This window comes from Mustela erminea, chromosome 11 (genome assembly GCF_009829155.1).
Source record: "Mustela erminea isolate mMusErm1 chromosome 11, mMusErm1.Pri, whole genome shotgun sequence".
In the NCBI taxonomy this organism is placed as follows: domain Eukaryota; kingdom Metazoa; phylum Chordata; class Mammalia; order Carnivora; family Mustelidae; genus Mustela; species Mustela erminea.
The window spans coordinates 21681365-21701544 of NC_045624.1; the positions used below are offsets into that span (position 1 = coordinate 21681365).

Sequence of the window (20180 nt, forward strand, 5' to 3'; positions counted from 1 at the left end):
AGACCCTTGAATCACTCCCACATACCAACACCACCATTTCCCGCCTCTTGAGTACTCCAGACCAGTACTACTGAATACCTTCTATGTGCCTGGTATCATGAAAATACAAAAGATTAACATTTTGTACACAGGATTCAGTTCTCACCATAAACACAGATCTCTAGAAAAGCTAAACTAAAATAATAGAAAGGAAATGCAGGCAGAGCATGACGTATTTCATTATTCAGAGCTTGTTTTGAGTTCTAACCTAGTTTTCCTTGCTTTTCTCTCTCAGGTGTGTACAGAGGTGGCTATGACTTATTGGTGAGGTCCAGGCTGGCCTTAGCGGATGGAGTGACCATGCAGGTGACTGTCAGAAGCAAAGAGGGAACACCTGTAGATGTTATCTTAGCTTCTGTTGGATAAATTTTTACTGGACGAGATGATGTCAATGCATACTTCATTGTCAGTGGGCTTTTAGGCTAGTGGCATGAATTTCCCAGAATCATACTTTTAAAGATTAATGGCTTTGGAGAAGCAAATTAAATACTTGGCCCTGAGCCAGCAGATCAAGCAAATATCTGTCCTCGTGCATGTAAATTTTTTTTCCTTTTTTTAAAAATTATACTTGGTCAACTTTGGTATGACAGTACAGCTTTGGGTGATCTTGCAAATCAAATACTATCCTGTACCCCAGCTGCTTAAACCTCATTATAGTCTTTAATTTAATGTGCGTCTGAAAGCTCCTGACAATGTTGGAAAGCTTTTATCCCAGAGGGGTGGCGGGGGAGGGGAAGCGAGAGTCCACTTTTGTCAAAATTCATTTTTATTAATAGAAAATAAACACTTATTCCAGTTTCAGTTATACTTGAAGTTGCTAATAAAAAAAAAATCTAAAATAATCACTTAATTCTCCTGTTTCGACTAAGACAGTGAAGCTGTGGCTTAAAAAAAATTTCAGCACCATTTGCTCATAGGTCTTTCAGAATTTGTTCTTAAAGTTTCTAGAACTTTCCTGTGTGGAAAGTACAGGAATTACTGAGCTACAAGAGGAAGTCTCTCTGAGACGACCAATGAGAAGTTAAGTTAAGCAGTCATCAGACAAGGAATCTCTGTATGTTCGGTTCGGTAACCTGGACTATACAACGGTCCCCTCCCCTCCAGCTCAGGAGGGACATGCCTCAAAGCACTGAGGTATGAAGAGTCAGACTGTTATTCGCTGTCAGAATTAGCTAATAACAGTGTATCTCTGGCACAGATGCTACTGGTCCTTAGTATCCTGTGATTTTAGGAACTTCTGTAAATAGTCTGGATTTACTTCAATGTATTCAGAAATTAAACCTATTTAATAAGGTTCACTCCTCTGCCAGAGTATCTGCTGGTTTAGTATCCTTAGAAAACACATATAATACATGTAGGTAAATCGTAGTCTTAAAGTATACTTAGAATACTGCGTTATTCAAACCAAACCCTATTTTAAACAAAATGTCTATTAATAAAAGCAGCCGAAGAAACGAAATCCCAAGTTATGACAAGGGAGACTCACTCTCACTTGAAGCTGTGTTGCCGAGAGAACTTAAGAACGCATGTGCCCTTACAGCCGTTCAAGGACAAGTCAGGAGACACCCTCTCCTCTGTCTTTACCATAGGACTCCGGTCAAGGATGGGCCCAAAATGAGCGTTTCTAGATATTTCAGAAAAGTCCACAGAAGTGTTAAAAAGACTTTGAAGAAGTTCCTAATAGCGCAAAGGCAAGTCCATACACTCGCTCAGATGTGAAAAGAACAGGAGGTGGACTGTTAGGGCCATCCTTAGCCGGAGCTTCTGTGGGCTTTTGACTATATGCTGATCACCAATGTGCATCAGGTGGACTTTTGTGAGAGAATAGTGTTTGGTGGCCAAGACCTCTTTTGGGCATTTCTTCCTAAGTGGAATACACAACAGATAAGGGAGTGGGTTGGGGATGGGGGTAATACAGGGAAGCTACTCTTTCCAGCTCAGAAGGAGTTGATGAAGCCCATATATGCATTCAAGAAGCCCATGGGATCCTCTAGCTGTGGATAGTGGCTAATGTGGTCATCCAGAATCGACACTGTGGACCGCGGCAGCGTTTTCCTAGTGGAAGAGAACAGCATGGAGGTGAACTTGAGGCTGCAGGGAGGGGACGGATGCAAGCCAGTGGGCAGCCCCGGTAAAAGGCCCTTGCGGACATACCACACTGGAAGGAACCAACAAAGAGCTTATTCACCTTCTACTTTGGAACTGTATCTTAGGCAGATAAACTTGCCAATTCTATTTATGACATAAACAGACTCATTCTTAAATGTTCATAATCCAACACACAACAAACTGAGCATTAACACTTTGCAACACCTGCCCAAGCAGGAGGACCTTCCAGCTCCTTAGAGAAGCATGAGGCATTAAACAAGTAGGCCACTCAGCAACTCACTGTCCAAATAAAGATAACAACAGACCTTCCTTAACCCTGGGAGGAGATGAGGGGAGGGCATTTTGCTTAAAATTAAATGCACACTATTTACTACTGGGTTGTTTCTGCTAGGCCACGTGAAGGTATGGGATGGTCTTATGTGACACAGTCAAGATTTCGTATTCCAACACCTTCTGAGTAAGTACCTAGAGAAACTATGAACCGATGAGAAGGCACTTTTCCACAGTGTACTCTTCTCCATCTCTCCTTGCGGTCTGCTGAGCTGAGGTGGAGGAGTTAGCTTTATGATCAGACTAAAGCAAACATTTCTTAAAATAGATCTACTTCCACTCCTTGGTTCACATGATAGCTTTTTCTTACCTGTACACCTACGGATATGTAGTAACCATGACAGTGAAAACATGCTGTGTAAATCAAGCCAACATATATATTTACATTTCTGAATGTAAGAAAGTAAGATTCCCCAATTCATCCTTTTCTAACATGTTTCCTGGATGAACAGCCAGCAAGGGCAGAAACAGTGGCTATCCTGTTCACCACTGTCACCATGAGGAACAAAGCAAAGACCCCTGAGGGAGACTCACCTGTACAGCTCCAAAAACTCTGGATAGGGATTTACAGGATCCAATGGCCCATAGATAAAATGAACTAGGAAAGAGAAGAGGAATGAATTACTAAAGCGCTCACATCTATTCTCCTACCCTCAAAAAATACTTTTTCCAGTCTTATTGAGAAATAATTGCCATATATCACTATATGTAAATTTAAAGCATACAGTATGAGAGTTTGGTTTATGTATATTGTGAAATGATTACCACCCAAAAGAAAGAAAAAAAATTCTTGTGCTGAGAACTCGTAGGATCTACTCTCTCAACTTGTTAGCTGTAGTGGTCATGTTGTCCATCACATCCCCAGTACCTGTAAGTATGGGGCTGTATATTTTGACTACCTTCCTCCAGTTTCCCTCTCCCCCGACCCCTGGTAATCATAAATCTATCTCTTTTCCTCTGAGTTGGGTGGGGTTTTTTAGATCCCACACAGAAGTGAGATCATATGGTTATTTTTTCTTCTCTCTGACTTATCTCACTTAGCATAATGCCTGGTGGGCCCATCCATATTGTCACAAGTGGGAAGACTGCCTTTTTGTGGTTGAATAATATTCCACTGCAACGTGTGTGTGTGTGTGTGTGTGTGTGTGTGTGTCTGTATGTCTGTCTGTATGTCTCTCTCTCTCTCACACAGCTTTTTTATCCATTCATTGACTGATGGGACACCTAGGCTGTTTCCATGTCTTGGCTATCATAAACAGTGCTATGAACAAGGGGGTGAGGACATCTTTTCAGGTTAGTGTTTTCACTTCCTTTGGATATAGTCCCAGAAATGGAGTCACTGGATCATATGGTTGTTCTATTTTTAATTTTTTGAGAATCTTCCATACTGTTTTCCATTGTGGCCATACCCATTTATAGTCCCACCACCAGGGTACCAAGGGTTCTCTTTTCTCCACATCTACACCAAAACTTCTCTCTTATCTTTTGAGGACAGCCATTCTAACAAATGTAAGGTGATATCTCATTGTGGTTTTAATTTGCATTTCCCTAAGGGTCAGTGATGCTGAACTTTTTTCATGTACCTGATTGGCCTTTCCTATATCTTCTTTGCAGTAAATATCTATTCATGGCCTTTGCCCAGTTTTTAATTGGCTTGGGTTTTTTTTGCTATTGAGTATATGAATTCTTCCTATATTTTGGACATTAACTCCTTATCAGATGTATGGTTTGCAAATAATTTTCCCATTTGTTGATGGTTTCTTTGACTGTACAGAGCTTTCTTAGGTTGATGTAGTCCCACTGATTTATGCTAGAAAACCCAGCTTCTTTCAATAAGAAGGTTATAAGGAGCTTCTGGGAATAAGCCAACAGTCCATTTGGGACAGTTCTCCTATATACAGACACTCATTCCCTCCCCTCCAGCTCCTCTGTGCCTGAACCCAAAGGACTAAGTCTCACTCTCCATATTCTCTTCCTATAAATCCAGGATACTGTCATCATTTAGGTCTCTCTCCAGTTACAGCTGGCCACTGACATTTTAAATCAGCCACTAATTTCTGGAGCACTACTATGTCTGGGACACAGCACTGATTTTTTTTTTCTTTTTAAATCTATAAGATTAAAGAGACAAATGAGCAGAAACCACCTACAGCCTCTCGATTAGTCATAGAAACCACTTTCTGTCCCACCCAGCAGTTCAGCCTGTAACATGGCAGCCACGGCCACCGCACCACGCCACAGCCGCTCCCGCCCCCACTCCTGACACGGACCCCAGCTACCCTGGCGGCAGCAGCTGTTTCAGATCCTCCCTCTACAACGCGTGTCCAGATTTGCAGAGTAGGGCTGCCAGATTAAATAAAAGATGCCCAGTTAAATTTGAATTTCATATAAGTAATGATTTTTTTAAGTATAAATATGTCAAAATATTACAAAGCACATACTTATTCTAAAAAAGTATTTGTTGTTTATCTGAAATTCCAATTTAGCTGTGTGTCTCATATTTTTATTTGCTAAATCTGGCGATTACTTTCGCCCTATGGTCCCTCAGTCCTATCAAGATGTAAGGTAGAGATACTCACTGGGAATAGTTACAGAAGCAAGAGCTCCCACCCAGCGTCTTCTAAACTTCTTCCTCTGGTTGATGTACTGTAAGAGACTATAGGACAGCCAAGTCAGCAAGAGGAGAACAAGAAATCTTTAGTGTTACAGGAATGCAAAGGCATCCTAAAACGAAAGCTGCTACATTCTCATTGGGACCAAGTCGAGAGCATTCTTTGTGTAAGACTGAGAGCTGTCCTCCTCGGTCCCTGCTGCTACGGAAAAGACATGAAAAAGAAAGAGACATGCATTTTTAAGAGGTGACTAGGCTCCTTTCACGACCACGATTAGACATCTTGAGGCATTTAATATTCACAAAAAGCCCAAAGTAGGATGTGCCAAAGTCCACCGGCCAGTTAGAAACTGAATGAGCATTAGAATTTAAAGCTGTTTATCTAAACGTTGTGTGACACATGGCTTACACTGATGGCTCACTCGCTATTTTCAATTTTTTTCTTCTTAGAACAGTGCGTGACTTCTTGGTTTGCCTCACAGGTCAGAGAGAGGGAATAAGCCAGCAAGGAACAAAGCAAGCAATACTCCACCTATCCCCACTTCCTCCCAAAAAAGAGCTTCCCTGGAAACCAAAGCGAAGTGTTATTCTTACCTGTCGATTACTAAGTTCCCATCGTTGTTGCGAATCCCTGCCCACATGTCCCACAGCTCACTCTCAGAGGGGCGGGTGTACGGCCCAAAGACTGGGGTGAGACTGAAAGAGCCCGAGAGAGCAGGAAGACACATGTGAGAAGAATCCAGAATGTCAAATATGACTGGAACCTCATAGGTCATACAGTCTGACCCTTAACTGATTTATGAATTCCTTCTACTACTTCCCTGGCAAGTGGCCAACATCTTTGTTTTAAAGTATCAAACCCTAGGATTTGGCCCAGAATTTTAATGGCAACTTTTCACTACACTGTTCCCAGGCTATAGCGAATCAATCTCTGACAATGACTTACCCTCGGGAGAACACAAAGAAGTTCATCAATCGAGTGAGAATGGGTGACAACATGCCTCCATCTTTGAGAAGCTGTAGGTGAAGAAGTAAAGATGTTAGAGAAAAAAAAAAAAACCACTAACCAGAACAAAAGTTTTATATTAGGAACTAAAAAAGGACTTTAGTCAAATGTCCCGCTACTGAAATGTTTGTTTATTGGCCTTTTTTGTTTTTTATTTATTGGTTTTGTTTGTTTTGCCTACCCATTCTCTCACAAAGACAAAACCTATTTGTAATTCCCTTTAAGATTACATTTCTACACTAAATCCCTAAGCCTTCTAACTGATGTATTCAACGTTAGGGTCTGATCTGTTCAGCCACCGTGCTAATGGCACAGATCTCTAGATAGCTGTATTTCTCTAAGTATCTGTTGATTTCTTACCCTCAGAAATGAGGCTGTACCTAGAGGCTGCTTGGGTTTTATCAGCCTAAGAAGGAAAAAACTACCTTTATTAATGTAAGTTCCTGAGGAGAGCATTTTCACTATGGCCCATTACAGCAGGTATGGCCCTTATGTAGGTCCTAGCATTATTCATGTTGGTATAAATCTTAAAAACTAAAGATTTTGTGACCGGAGTAGCCAACCTTTTGGAGAAGGAGAGGACGGTGAGTCTCAGGAAATATACCTATAGGAGAAAAAGAGACTTATGTTAGTCATTTACCAACAACCGTAGGCCAAACATGGGTCCATTACTGGAGACTACCCCCCCTTTGGGGTCATCACTGCCAGAAACAGGATTACCAGTAAAACTTAGTTCTGTCATCTAATTACTTCTCCAAGGAATTCTGTTTAATAGGTCAAATTCTGTCCCACTGGGACTAACGTCCCCACGATCAGAGTAGAGAAACGGGAAAGATAATGTCGGTGCCCGTCCTTAATGCTGATGACTAAACCTTAACTCCCCCTTGGCCTTTCTAACCATTCCTCAGAGCACCCAGTATTGTTAATGGTTTGGGCTGCAAAAGAAACCACCCATCTTTTTTTCAGGGACTGCGGGTCCCTGGGCAGGGTTGGGGGAGAAACGAGAGTTTTTCCTTTTCCATTTTTCTCTGGAGTCAATGGGAGAAGGCCCTGAGCACTGCTGATAAAGGGATAGACTCCTGCCCCAATCTGCCCTTATGGTATTCAGGAGACATGTGCATTATTCATGGATTTATACGCTATGCTCCATGGCACACAAAGAAAAAGAAATCCCTCCTAAAGGTCTAATCAGAGGCTCAATAATTTCTACCTAAAACCTGGCACTGCCACCAATTAAGTTTCTGCAGCAAACCACAGGAGTACCAGAAGCCCCTGCGGCCTCATCACGACTGTTTGCTGATCCAGTGCGGCTGCTGCAGATCGTGCCAAACGTCACCAACCCTCCTCACTCCCGAGCGCGGTGCTCGCTGGACCGCCCCGTTGACCTTGCTAAGCGATGCTTTTACAAAGAAGCCCTTAGCTCTATAACACGGCTTTTTATGAACTGTATGTTGATACGATCCATTTCTTTTATAATCCTATTCATTTTATTTTCTGTATTTAAAAACGTTATTTTGAGAAGGGGGCAATAAATCTCATTAGGCCACCTAAGTAGTTCATGGCACAAAAAGGTCAAGGGCCTCTGGTTTAATTGTGTCTGCCTGCAGTCTCATCAGATTCCCATTTAGACGTCGAGGTGGTATCTTCCTGTGGCCCTTCGTGGCTACACCTCACTCTCCACCCACCATCACGGCAGTTACCTCCGTTTGACAGACAGAGACTCTTTATGGTAAGCCGACCGGATCGATTCTGCTTGAACCTAGAACAGGTGAGGGAAACACAGCTGAGTGGACATAACACTAATCCAGCAGCTGAAGACAAACTCCCAAGAGGGAAAAGGGCTAGAACGAAACTTCTCCCAACATCTCAAGCCAATGCGACCCGTGGTGCAGAAGCCTATGACCTCACTGACCTATAGAGCAGCTCCTGAGCAACGATGTCTCCGTAATCATGAGACAGAAGGTTGATCCTGCGGTTCTGGAGCCCCAAGTGCCGCAGAAGTGCCTCCACGATGCTGGCCTGCTCAAATATGGAGTAGTGATGCGGTCTCTAAGGAGAAGGCGGCCCAGACATACAGGAGGAAGTCATGAGTGCAGAGCCTCTGCCAGCCAGACCCACTCCCTCCCCCACCCAACACTGGTCCCATCCAGATGCTGCTTACTGGTTTGTCACTGAAGCCAAAGCCCAAGAAATCAAGCGCGATTACTCGATGAAACCTCAGGGTCAGACCTTCCCAAATCTACAAGAAAGAAAGAGATGATCTGGCTTCTATGATCCTGCGCCGCCTCTTCTCCGGCCTACAGCACAGGAATTTCATTCCTATCTTAGCTTAGCAAATGGACTTTGATAAAGGGAAAATCTTGTGCAAGTACCACAGGCCCTCAGATGATGCTCTTCGTTTATTCCTAATCTCCACCGAGGGGAAATCTCCAGCATTTTTAACTTGGCAATGATCCTTCCCACATCACCAGAGTTTTTACTGCCTTACATTAAACGAGAAACAGCTCTACACTTGATCCTATTTCATTAGGCAATTCAAATACAGAAGAACCTTCCAGTGCTGAAAAAAGAAATCCTTGATTTTGGATTTTTAAAGAAAGTAGGATCTAGAAATCTGATTTTATTACCTTGTACCAATCATAGCTGGATGTTGGAAAGCCATGTAAAAGCACAACTATCTCAGGACTTCCAACCACACCCACAGAGTCTGGGAAGAAGGAAAGAAATGAGTTAGGCTGACTGCCTATAAAAATAACCTTGAAAATCTTAAACTCTAAGTAAGCTAGTATAAAGGACAAGAAACCCTGACTAAATTAATGAAATAAAAATAAATTCCTTTTTAAAACAGAAGCTTACTGCTTTAGGTAAAAACAGGCATTGGATTATTTTCTTTTGTATCTTAAAAACTTGTAAACAACACATTTTATATGAAAATGCTGGAAGGCAGTCTGCTTCATTTCACCTATTTTTTTTTAAGTATTTCTCCATTTTTTCCTTTTTTCTGTATTATCAATATGTAAGTTGTTTTTCACAGTAAAAAGTAACCTTGTGAAGTTAAAAGTATACAATGACAACATAAACACTACAGATTCTTTGTACCTTATCATTAAGGGCCTCGCAAAAATTTTCTAAAATATAGCAACACTTCCTCAACCTACTGGACACCTTAGTTTACCCTGTTTGTCCAGCACCTTTATTTCTTCCAGGGGAAAGCCAATCCAGTATCAAAAGCATAACGCTCAAACTATTAACAATTCTAACAAGCAAAGGATTAAGGGGTATAGACGTGGACATTTTTGAATGCAGAAACATTTTAAATTAGCTAAACATTTAAACAGTAAAATGCCTTGCTTGTAGCATTAGATTAAAAGTGGCACATTCATACATCCTGCCAGGGGCATGAGATTTGGTAAGGTTTGCAAAAATAATTTAATTGGAACCAATTTTAAAATACTGTTATTCTTGAGAATCCATGCAAATAAAATCATTCCATTGACAAATAGTGTAGTTTGAAAATATATGGAACAAATAAACATATACACGAAGATATCCCTTCAACATTAACTATTTAAAACATGAAAAAACTAGAAACAACTCAATGACCAATATAAAGAAAAGTAAATACTTACTTAGTTGAATATAGCAAATGAGAGGGGGTCAGGAGCAATAATGAAAAACGGTTTATGACAAACATTTTTCGTTATTGCTCTTGACCCCCGCCCAAAAGATATCTTTTCCAGTCTCGTTTCAGTTTCTTTACCTATAAGATGGGGTTAATGGCACCCATCTTCAAGTACTGTTGAAGTAAAGATATTTTAAAGATAATAACAAAGGTTAAATACATAATTCAATGACTAACATATGGTAATTACTTGATAAGTAGCAGTTATAATAATTATCATTAGCAAGTTAATCTATACAAAGGTATAAGGCTTAAAATCACATTTAGTTATGCATATAACAAATACACTTTATAGAAAACAATAAAATGAAATCAGGGATGGAGGGAAACAGAGCGAGCAGTAGGGCTAGCCGTTGAACACTAGGGGCGCTCAAAAGAGAAAACTGCTATCTATCAATACAAATGAGGCTATGAAGAGAAAATCATACTGAAAAGTCAGCTCTACAGATACCGGAATCTCCATTCCATTGCTCCCACCCAGCTACCCCTATCAGTTTCCTTTGACTTTCCCTGCTATGGAGTTTTTAAGGGGAATTAACTGCTTCCTTCAAGCACACTACACAGAAAAAGAGGATTCTTCCCCCTCCCTCCCTTGAGTGGCAACGAGACCAACAGAAACAAAGTGAGTACCTCAGTGGGACTCACGGAACCTATGATACACGCCGGGTGCTCCAACAGTCCTCTTCTTACCTTGGTAGAAGATGCGCAGTCCCTTGTAGGTGAAAAATTTGCCCGAGGACTTCCAAGAGTGAAGAGCGGGAGAAAGCTGGGGAGGGGGGATATGCAGATAGGCCGCCAGCAGGGGCACGGCCAACAGCCCCACCTGAACCCACCACTCCCTCATCCTGTAAGACAATCAGAGACCTGGGGTAAGCAGTCAGACGACGCTGTACATGCTTTGACAAGCCCCAAATTGGTAAAATGGGGTGGGAAATTTCTGTCCCATGCCATGGCAGAAAGTTTACCAAGAATGCAAGTATACCTCTCCCCGCAATGCAGTCACCATACCTGCTCACCATTCTAATTTTAAGGAAAAAATATATTACTTTAATACATCATCTTCCCCCTCTCCTTCCCACTTTAATCCCTTGGCACCCACCCACCCCCCCCCCCCGTGCTTTTCCTAAAACCTGAAGAGGTTTTTACGTAAAGCAAAAGGAAGTTAAGTATTCTGCACCTTTTTGTTGGCTTTTATCAAAGCTTCCCCAGGAAAGATTTCCTTCCTATTTATTCTAAAAGCTCTATCACCCACCCACCAGCACCCCCCTCAAGTAAAATGTTAAATATATATAGATATACATATGTAGTTTTCCACTAATGTTTAAAATAGCATCACATGTTCTTAAACAGAGCCATTTTTGATTTTTTAGTATTTATCAACTCTCTGACCCCAGTGAAGCCCCACTTGGTACTACTCCCTGTGTCTGTGCTGAGAAACTGCTCCAGGTAAACAGTTTGTAGGAAGCTAGGTACGCTGTGTATTTCGCCATAAGCAGCTTTGCCATGACCCACAATATCTAATCTCTTGAGAGGTCAGGGCAGCAGGTTATATTTCTGCTTTTCTTAGACTCTGAGGTAGCTCCCATTTATTTAATTTGTTAGAACTGGTACCCCACACACACACATACTGCAAACCCCTCAAAAAAAAATGAGTCAGAGCTCATATCCAACACCTGAAAATTGCTTTTGCCTTTGGAAGGAAAGCACTGGTTTGCATACCCAACCTTCTCATGCCCAGAACTTCTAAGTCAGTCTATCCACAATGAGGAGTGCTAAACAGGAATCAGAGACAGTTCCCTCTGTTTCTAGTTGGACTGCTAATAGTCCCATAGTCAGCAGGGAAAGAATTATCAATACAATGGAAGTTCTCTAAAATAACCAGAATGGAAACACCTTCTAAAATGAAAATCTAGCCATAAATCAGGGAAATGAATTGTTACAGCCATGGCAGCAGTGGCTGTGTGTACACACCCTTCCACCATCTTGCCTGTGATCTGGCCACAATCTCTATCCATCATAAACTAATCAAAAAAAAATTTTTTAACTCTAAAACAAGTCCCACAGGGGCCAAATCACCAGTGCCTTAAAGACTCTGAGCAGCACTGCCTATTTTTTTTGCATCACCAGGGAAGTCTTTTTTTCCCCCCTTCCTCCAAAGCAGCTGTCCAGAAAACACACCCAATGATTTGGTTGTATCTTTCAAGTTAATATTACAAATGATTCCCTAAAATGCCCCCCAAACATCATCATATCACCATTTTTACCCCACAACAGCAGCAGGCTACATCCCAGTATCTACTTGAAAAATGAGATGACAGAAAGTATCAGGTTTGGATATCATTAGCTATCATCTGTCCTGTACTTCAGCTCCTACATTTGCACGTTCACATTTCATCACTCCTTCCCCAACCCCCCCCCCCCCCCCCCCCCCCGCTTTTCCTCTCATTCATTCAGGGGTTCCAGCGGAGGAATATCTGCAATGACTCAGCAGAGAGCCAGGGAGGGGCTACGAGAGGAGCGGGCAGAAGGGCAGAAGGAGGCTCCCTGCAAGAGGGGTGGGGGGGGGAGTTGGGGGGATGGAGGGAGGGGGATTGGAGTGGAAGGTGAGCGATGGGGGGATGGAGAAGGGTTGGAGGGTGGGGGTGGGGAGGGAAGTGGGGGGGGTGGGGAGGAAAGTGGGGGAGGAGCGGAGGGTGGGGTGGGCAACGACTGTGCATTTTCCACTCCTGGACACCCCCACCCTCTATACCTTCCTTCTCTTTCACTCCACTAAAGAAAAGAGGCAACCTTTCAGGAAGCCGTTTTCTAGTTTAATTACTCGGTAAAAATGTTCCTAACGACATTTTGGGATTTTTAGTAGGGAAGCAATCTGGTAGTCAGTAGCCGAAAGGGATTAATCATTTTTTGACCAAAATCTCCATTACTTGACGAGCCACAAGTCAAGACTATAAATTCAGCAAACCCAAGTAGCAAACGTTCTGGAAATTAATCAACCCTTCCAAGCCTTGATTTCTTCGTCTCGTCAAGAGGAAAAAATACATTTAATACCACCAAACCTGCCACCTTCCAGCGTCGGGTGAGGCTGTGAACTACTTTGTAAATCATTGCAAACAATTCACGTGTAACATTATGACAGTTTGATCACATCATCATTCTCACTTAGCGTCTCATTACCGAAATCTGAAAAATACTTACGCCTCGGTGATATGGTACTGCAAGTTCTAGTCACACCTATGCAGTAACTCACGCCACAGCGATACCAGGGTCTTCAAATCCTAAATCGCGCCAGAGCGATACCGGCGTCTACAAATCTTAAATTGCGCCACAGCAATACCACGGTCTCGAAATTCTAAACCGTGCCAAGATGATATGGGGGTCTAGAAACCCAAAGTCACGCCAGGGAAATGCCGGGGTCTAAAAATCTTAAATCACACCAAAGCGTCACCAGGGTCTAGAAATTCTAAATCGCGCCTGAGCGATGCCGGGTCTAAAATCCTAAATTGCATCCCAGCGGTATCAAAATCTAGAAATCCTAAATCGTGCCAGGGTGATGCCGGGGTCTAAAAATCCCAAACTGTGCCAAGGCAAAGATGGGGTCTAAAAATCTTAAATCGCACTAGGGCAACGCCGCGGTCTAGAAATCCTAAGTCGCGCCAGCGCGAAGCCGCGATCTAGAAATCTTAAGTCGCGCCAGGGTGAAGCCGCGATCTAGAAATCTTGAAGTGCGCTAGGACGATACTAGGGTCTAAAAATCCTAAATTCCGCCATGGCGACACAGGGGTCTAAAAATCCTAAGTCGCATCAGAGCGATACCAGGGTACAGAAATATCAAATCTGGGAGATCTCCAGCTCCATATTCTACTGCGTCCAAGAGTGGCATCCCCTCCCAAGTAAGCGGATAGGGCTCAGAGGGCAGGCAGGTGCTCCCCCCAACCCCAAACCCCGGGTGGGGGTTTTCCCTCCACTGCGGGAGTCGCGGTCCAGCAGCCCTGGCACGGACACACAGAGTCCCCACCAGCTAGCCTGCACCCACCCTCTCCCAGACGGCAGCTTGGAGCCAGCCACACCCCCTCGCGCCTGCCGCACGCACCCACCTGCGGAGGCGATCTCGGCGTACCATGGCCGCGTCTTATCCCATGCCGCCCGGCACACGGTTTGGAGCACCGCGCGCCGCAGCTCCCGCAGCAGGGCAGGCCGACCGGCAGCCGGGCACAGCCTACAGCCTGTGAGGGCGGCAGCGGCCGCGGCAAGCAGCGAGCAGCCACCCGGGCGTGCGCTGCGGCACTGCGCGAGATGCGACTGCCGCAGAGGAAGCACCAAGATGTGCTGGTTGCCGCGGCAGTGCCGAGCGAGTGGGCACCGACTTTTAGAGCCCACCCGCGCTCCGCCCCTGGCCCGCCCACCGCGCCGCAGTGCCCCTCCTGCCACAGCCACCGCCCCTCCCCGCGGCCCCTCCCCGCAGCCCGGCCGCCACAGCAGGGATGGAGCATCCTTCTCACAGCAGCACCTCTAGGGGGCACCTTTAGAGTTGTCGACCCCCGCCAGCACCCCACTGCTCCCTCACAGGCCCCCCCAACCCTGAGCTCTGGGTTCTGCTGAGTTAACACTGCAGGAAAAGACCACAGATCCCGAAATCCCAACACACACCCCAACCACAGACCACCACCCACAGTCCCCCCCAACCCCAGAGGTGGCCACTCGACCTCAGGTGCAGGGGCTCAGAGCGGCCAAATGTGGTTACCTGCTCTCAGTCTGCACCACGCCCGAGGCATGGGTTCTGAACTAGGCGAGTACCCAGTACAAAGCAGCGGTCCTCAAGTGCCCAACACCTCTTAAGTCCCTAACTATGGGACCTATGTCCAGCCAAATGGCTAGGGAACGATAAGCTCTGCTGGGGTCCAATCTCATCGGCTGATTCGGGGTACAGCGGCTAGGAAGCAAGAAGGGCAAAACTTGGGGGAAAAGTCTGGATTCTCCCTCTCAACCACGGCCATGACCACGGCGCCAGGCACGTCTCCTTTGCAGCAGCACTACGTGGCCCGCATGCCAGAGCCCCGCCGCAGCCCTCTCGCGCGTATCGGGCCAGAAATAATGATATTCACAATTATGAGACGAAAACTCCCCCTTTTTTAGATGTACGATTGAATCACAATGCAAGGGCCCCAGCGGTACAGGAAAGAGGGAAGGAATTTCCTTCTTCATCTATAATCCTTTAAAAGGCATATATTACGCCTTTGGAAAGAAAAGTAGAGAGAATCACAGTGTCTACGTTCATTTTCTGGCTATAAACTTAAACTGATGAACGCGCGCGCGGGATGCAAGCGAGCCAGGCAGCCCAAGCAGTGCCGGCTCCCTCCAGCGGGGGCGCTGCAGGCCTCTCCTTCCACTCACACCCGCCAGCCCGGGCCATTCCGCAGCCCAGAGCGCAGGCAAGCATGAATCGCAAAAGGCCAGTCCAGCGGAGCCCACCCAAGGCCGCCCAGCACCTAACATTGCACTGGAAGGTAAGGGCCACCAACCAGACACAGGAGAACCCACCACTTATGAGCTGTCATCAAAACGGGTGGCGCAATCCAGGGTACACTTCTGGTGTCCGATGAACAAGGTCGTGAAAGGAACGATTTTTTTTAGCACCTACAATGAGCTAAGAGCCGGGGATACAAAGACGAATGAGAAATGGCCCCTGCCCCAGAACAAGATGCTGACCATCCGGTGAGGAAGACGGACAAGAACTGACGCCGCTTAAATTTTCTCTTTAATTTCCTGGCAACATTCTGTGACAGGCTGGCCCCCTCCCCCTAACATCTAAGGCCCTCAAAGGCCGAGCCCAAGTATTATTCACCTTTTGTATCCCCAGAGCCCGCCACAGTGCCAGCCACAAAGCAGGCCCCTAATAAATACTGCATGAATAAGTACAAGAATTTGAGGGGCGCACAGGGGAGGAAGTAATTAAGGGGAGGGGAGGAGGGTTGTCTTGAATGATGAATAGACATTTACCGGAGAGACAAAGAGAATTCCAACCAGAGGGGACGGCATTTGCAACCGGAGGCGCAGGACTGCGCAACCTTTGGGGAAAACTGCAAGTCCTCTGGGTCCAGCGCCGGCAGGCAAAAAATTAGGCTACAACGAGTATTTCATCCTAAGGAGTTTGGAATTTGTCCTAAAGAAAATGAGAAGCCACAGATGGATGTAAACCCTTTATGGACTCAAATGGTTACTTACCAAAATATAAATTACTCCCTTTAACAGTAGAAGATTACCTATTTTAACTAACTACCACCTTTTAAGGACTGAATTAATTACTTAGCAAAATTCAAATCAGTCCTCTCAACAGAGTAAAGGTTTTCCCATTTTAATTAAGACAATAGTAACAACCTTTGCATTATTTTTTTTCCCCCGTACTTGTTGTCAGTGAGTCCCACGGATTCCATACTTTCATTCTTACCACACCAGGAATACCAGCACCCAAGATGAAGGCAGTTTGATATTTAACCGACTGGGCACTTACAAAGGATCTTATTCTGAGAGCCTTAGAACGAGTGGACACATAGGAGAAACTGCTAGGGGGAGGCATGGAGAGGGGACCAAGGAAGCTTTTGAAAACAACAGGAATTCTAAGTGAGGTGCTCAAGAGAAACAGAGTGGCTAGAAAAAACTTCCTTGGAGAAGGAGGAATTAAGGGTTGAGGACTTCAAACCCAGAACTTGCTTAGGCGACAAAAACATTTCTATTCGGAAGACCCTCCAGTGCAGAGGCAACAGAGTCTTAACAATGCAGAAGATACTATGAGAGGTCGGCTTCGCTAAAGCCGGGAATTTGCTTTTCCAAAGTCGAGAGGACTATGCTAGCAAATAATGCCCAGGAACTAGAGGGTTAATGAATTTCTAAATGTGGAATTCTAAATTCCTAAATGTGCCTGCCTTACTTCCAGAAAGAAGCTTCCTCCACCCCGGGAGAATCTAGCCTAAGGTATAAAATAGTCCAAGCGCCTGAGAAAACATGCAACCATACATAAATCCAAAATCTGCCTCCGGCTTGCTCTCAGTACACTCTTTCAGCTCTTGGATACAGAAAACATAATCCACAGACATCCGACATGCCGGGCAGCGCATTCCCTCGACCAGCAGCTTATTGGACACTCCTGTCACATTCCAATTCTAAGATGGTCCCCCATAATAAGACCTCGGATTTGTGCAAAAATTAGTGTCGGAAGCTCAGCATTCATTGTGCAACAGCGGTATGAGATCAGTGGGGCTGGTACCATACGTTTGATCATATTTTTTCTAACCCCGGTGTGAGACCCATACTATGACAAGCACAAGGATATTTCTGAAGACGAAGAGACAGAACTGGGACCGCCACTCTGAAGAGCCATCTATAATTATTGATTCAAATAAACGGAAGAAGTTCAACATGGGAGAAATTTGGCTGAACAGCACATGTTAGAGACTTAGGGCTTTAGGGGACAGGGAGCCAATGTGATATGGCTCCAAAAATGCCATTGTAGACTGCAGAATGTCATTAGAGAAGCACCGGGAATAAATTAACTCTACTCTATTTTGCTAGTCAGACTTCACCAAAAGTATTTTATTCTGTTTTACAAAGCAATTTAAGAGACACATAAACAGGAATTTGTTCAGGGATCACCTAAAAATGCATTGCAAATTCTGTCACTGAAGGTATAACCGCTCTCATATTTTAAGCATGGATCTTCACCAATTTATCCCTAATCCTTACAATAACTCAGCAAGAGGACTATTTTCATCCACATTTTGCAGAGAAAGATACAGCAGCTCAGAGCACTGAGTGTTAGTATGTAAAGGACTGGGAACTGAACACAGATGTGTCTGGCTCCAAAGCTGGCGTTCTTTCCACTACCCCACACTGCCTCCCTGTTTAAAATAACTGGGCATGTTTAGCTGGAAGAAAAGAAGCCTTGTGGAGTACGTGGAAGAAGGAAATGTGTTAGCAGTCCTCAAATATTTGTGGAAGCAGCATTAGACATTTTATTCTGTATGGCTCCAATGAGTGCAAATTGTAGAGAAACAGATGTCGATTCAACATAAAGAATTTTCCAACAGTCAGGTCTGTCTGGAGAGACTGAGTGGGCTCAGCCATTTTGGGACGTGACAAGTTCCCCGTCACGAGGGGCTGGGTAACCCTGTGGCAGGTATGCAAGCTCTGAAGAATGCACGAATGACCTTAAAGGTCTTTTCCCATCTGACAGAAACTAAGGATCAGAGAGGTACTGGAACTTGGCCAGGGTGACCCCTCTACCTAAGGGTCAAATCCAGAACTAGGTCTTCCCTGGGTCCCTCAGCCCACAACTCTTTGTACAATATGACATTTCATGCTGAGGGCAAGAAAAATTGAAATCATCAATACAATCACACAAATCTCCCTCTCAGCCAAATTTAATTAATATATCCCAAAAGTGACTGGTGTTTTCCTCTTCAGGCTCATTTTTGGGTGAAAGTCTTTGACTGAAGAAAGTTCAAAAGATGTGTGGTAGAGAAGCAAAAGGTGAATAATCCATTAACCAGATAAAATGAACCTAAGTGACCGAGAGCTGTTTCTATTGAGTATAGTGTCACTTGGCCCCCCGTGTATCTTCACACACCCTCTGCGTTACTGGGCAGGTCCCATAATCCCACACCCAGTCCTATCCCACTGATCCGTACCTACAGCACATCTTACACACTCACACAGGTAAGATAAATAGATTGGAGGATTCGAAATAAAATTTGTCTCTTGCATTTTGATAGCTCTTTGCCTTTCACATATATTATCTCATCTGATGCTCACCACAGTCCTCTAAGGAAAACAGCTACTTTCTTTCAGACAGACAAGCAATTTCCTAGATGCCTGGGGAAGAGAGGACGACGGTACACAACTCACTTAAAAATAAATAAGTAAACAACCTCCTTTCCACATTAGATTATTCCTCCAGCCTGGATGAGTCAACCCAGAAGCAGGTGTTTCGCTTTTGCTCGATTGCTATCCTCACCTCACACCTTCTCCAGCTGTCCTCCCCCACCGTGCCCTCCAGTGCCCCCACCCACGCTACTCCTGCGGCGCTGCCTCCCGAGTCCCCGTTACTACCACACTCCCCGGGCACCCCCCCCCCCCGCGAGTGGCTCCAACTCCCAGGGCAAACTACCCTCCCTGCGCCGTGTGGCCGCGTCGACGCACCCGCACACCCACCGAGGCCCCTGTGGCTGCCACATCCCTGGCCACGACCACTACGGCTATCCCAGCGTGGGCAGGCACAGCCTCCCAGGAACGCGAGTCCCGGTTCCGTGGAGGGCGGTCAAGCCGACTAAGGGGAGTCACGCCGAGGGCAAGGGTTAGGGGACTTTTGTGTTCTCGTCCGACCCCAAGGTTCCGGGAGATGACGACCGAGGACCTCGCCCACGTGGCCCTCGTGTGGCGCGCACACCTCGTGCAGCCACCCACGAACCCCAGCGCGGTCCTGCACGCCCCCAGCATATCGTCACGCACTCCTGGGCCATTATCATCACTCCAAGCCTGGTCCCCAGCATGTGTGGGTGCTCCACGCACACTATCCACATTCCCCAAGTGTGGCCACACCCGCTCTTCGGGGGGGTCTGTGAGGGTTAGGGTCACTTCTCCCCCGCCCATCTCTTACCTGACTCAGGTAAGACCTGGGCTACAACACTCCATGTTTGGGGAAAACGGTTGCGCATGCGCTTCCTGCGGCCAGAAGTACTGGGCCTTACCCCAGTCCCCAGGGAAGCCCAGCCAAGCCACTGAATACCCGGCTCTGGGCTAGAGCGTCGCCCCTCCGTGCATCGGCCCGTCGCCCCCAACCCAACCTGTGCAGCCGCCTTCTCCCTGCCGGGCGTCAGCGCCACCTATTGCAAAGGGTATGAAATGGCAGTCTGTGCCTTGGAGAAGAATCTGATGGATTGGATAAATGAGAATAAAATTTTATATGGCCTCATCTTTTATGTGATAAACTGAAGGCCAAAGAACAGATATTTGGGTAGTTGTTAACTTTGTAGAGATCTTTGGTGTGTCTTCTATATCTCAGCTAGTCATAGTCCCTAACGACTCGTAGTACCCTAAAGGCTCCCCAGTCTACATCTCCAGTCCTGTCCTCTACCCCCAAATTCTAGATGCATATATTTGCCTGCCTTGTGTTCATCTTGCCATGAATGGTGCACACACATCTAATATTCAACAAGGGCGAAGTTAAATTCACTGTCCTTTCTCCATGTCCTCCTTCCCACACTATCATGACTTCCTAAGAACCTGTGCTTCCTTCTCTACTCTCTATCTTGGTTAATGACATTACCATCTATTCCAGTCACCCAACACAGAATCCCCGTGATGTAATGGAATGAGGCTAAAGAGCCTGGCAACTTTGGGTGTAGATGCAA

At 45.3% G+C, this 20180-nt stretch overlaps 2 protein-coding genes across 5 annotated transcripts in view; one reads left to right on the forward strand and one right to left on the reverse strand.

The window, feature by feature from the left end:
• Nucleotides 1-884, forward strand: part of COPG2 (COPI coat complex subunit gamma 2) — a 116076-nt gene extending 115192 nt beyond the window's left edge. For all 3 annotated transcript variants that reach the window (XM_032305225.1, XM_032305226.1, XM_032305227.1), the window contains one exon: nt 275-884. In XM_032305225.1, the coding sequence (XP_032161116.1) occupies nt 275-405 (131 nt within the window). In that variant the 3' untranslated portion in view covers nt 406-884. The remainder of the gene's footprint in view (nt 1-274) is intronic.
• MEST lies at nt 788-19491 on the reverse strand. 2 transcript variants are annotated; one of them, XM_032305231.1, is made up of 12 exons: nt 19427-19491; nt 10468-10622; nt 8723-8802; nt 8257-8334; nt 8008-8144; nt 7796-7854; nt 6659-6699; nt 6036-6106; nt 5684-5785; nt 5058-5134; nt 3013-3076; nt 788-2094 (listed from the first exon to the last, which is right to left on the reverse strand). In XM_032305231.1, the coding sequence occupies exons 2-12, from the start codon at nt 10619-10621 to the stop codon at nt 1977-1979; spliced, it is 981 nt and encodes a 326-aa protein (XP_032161122.1). In that variant the 5' UTR covers nt 10622; nt 19427-19491; the 3' UTR covers nt 788-1976. The 2 variants fall into 2 exon arrangements, with proteins under 2 accessions (XP_032161122.1, XP_032161121.1); XM_032305230.1 differs by lacking the exon at nt 19427-19491 and adding an exon at nt 13872-14140.
• Between the last annotated feature and the right edge of the window lie 689 nt (nt 19492-20180).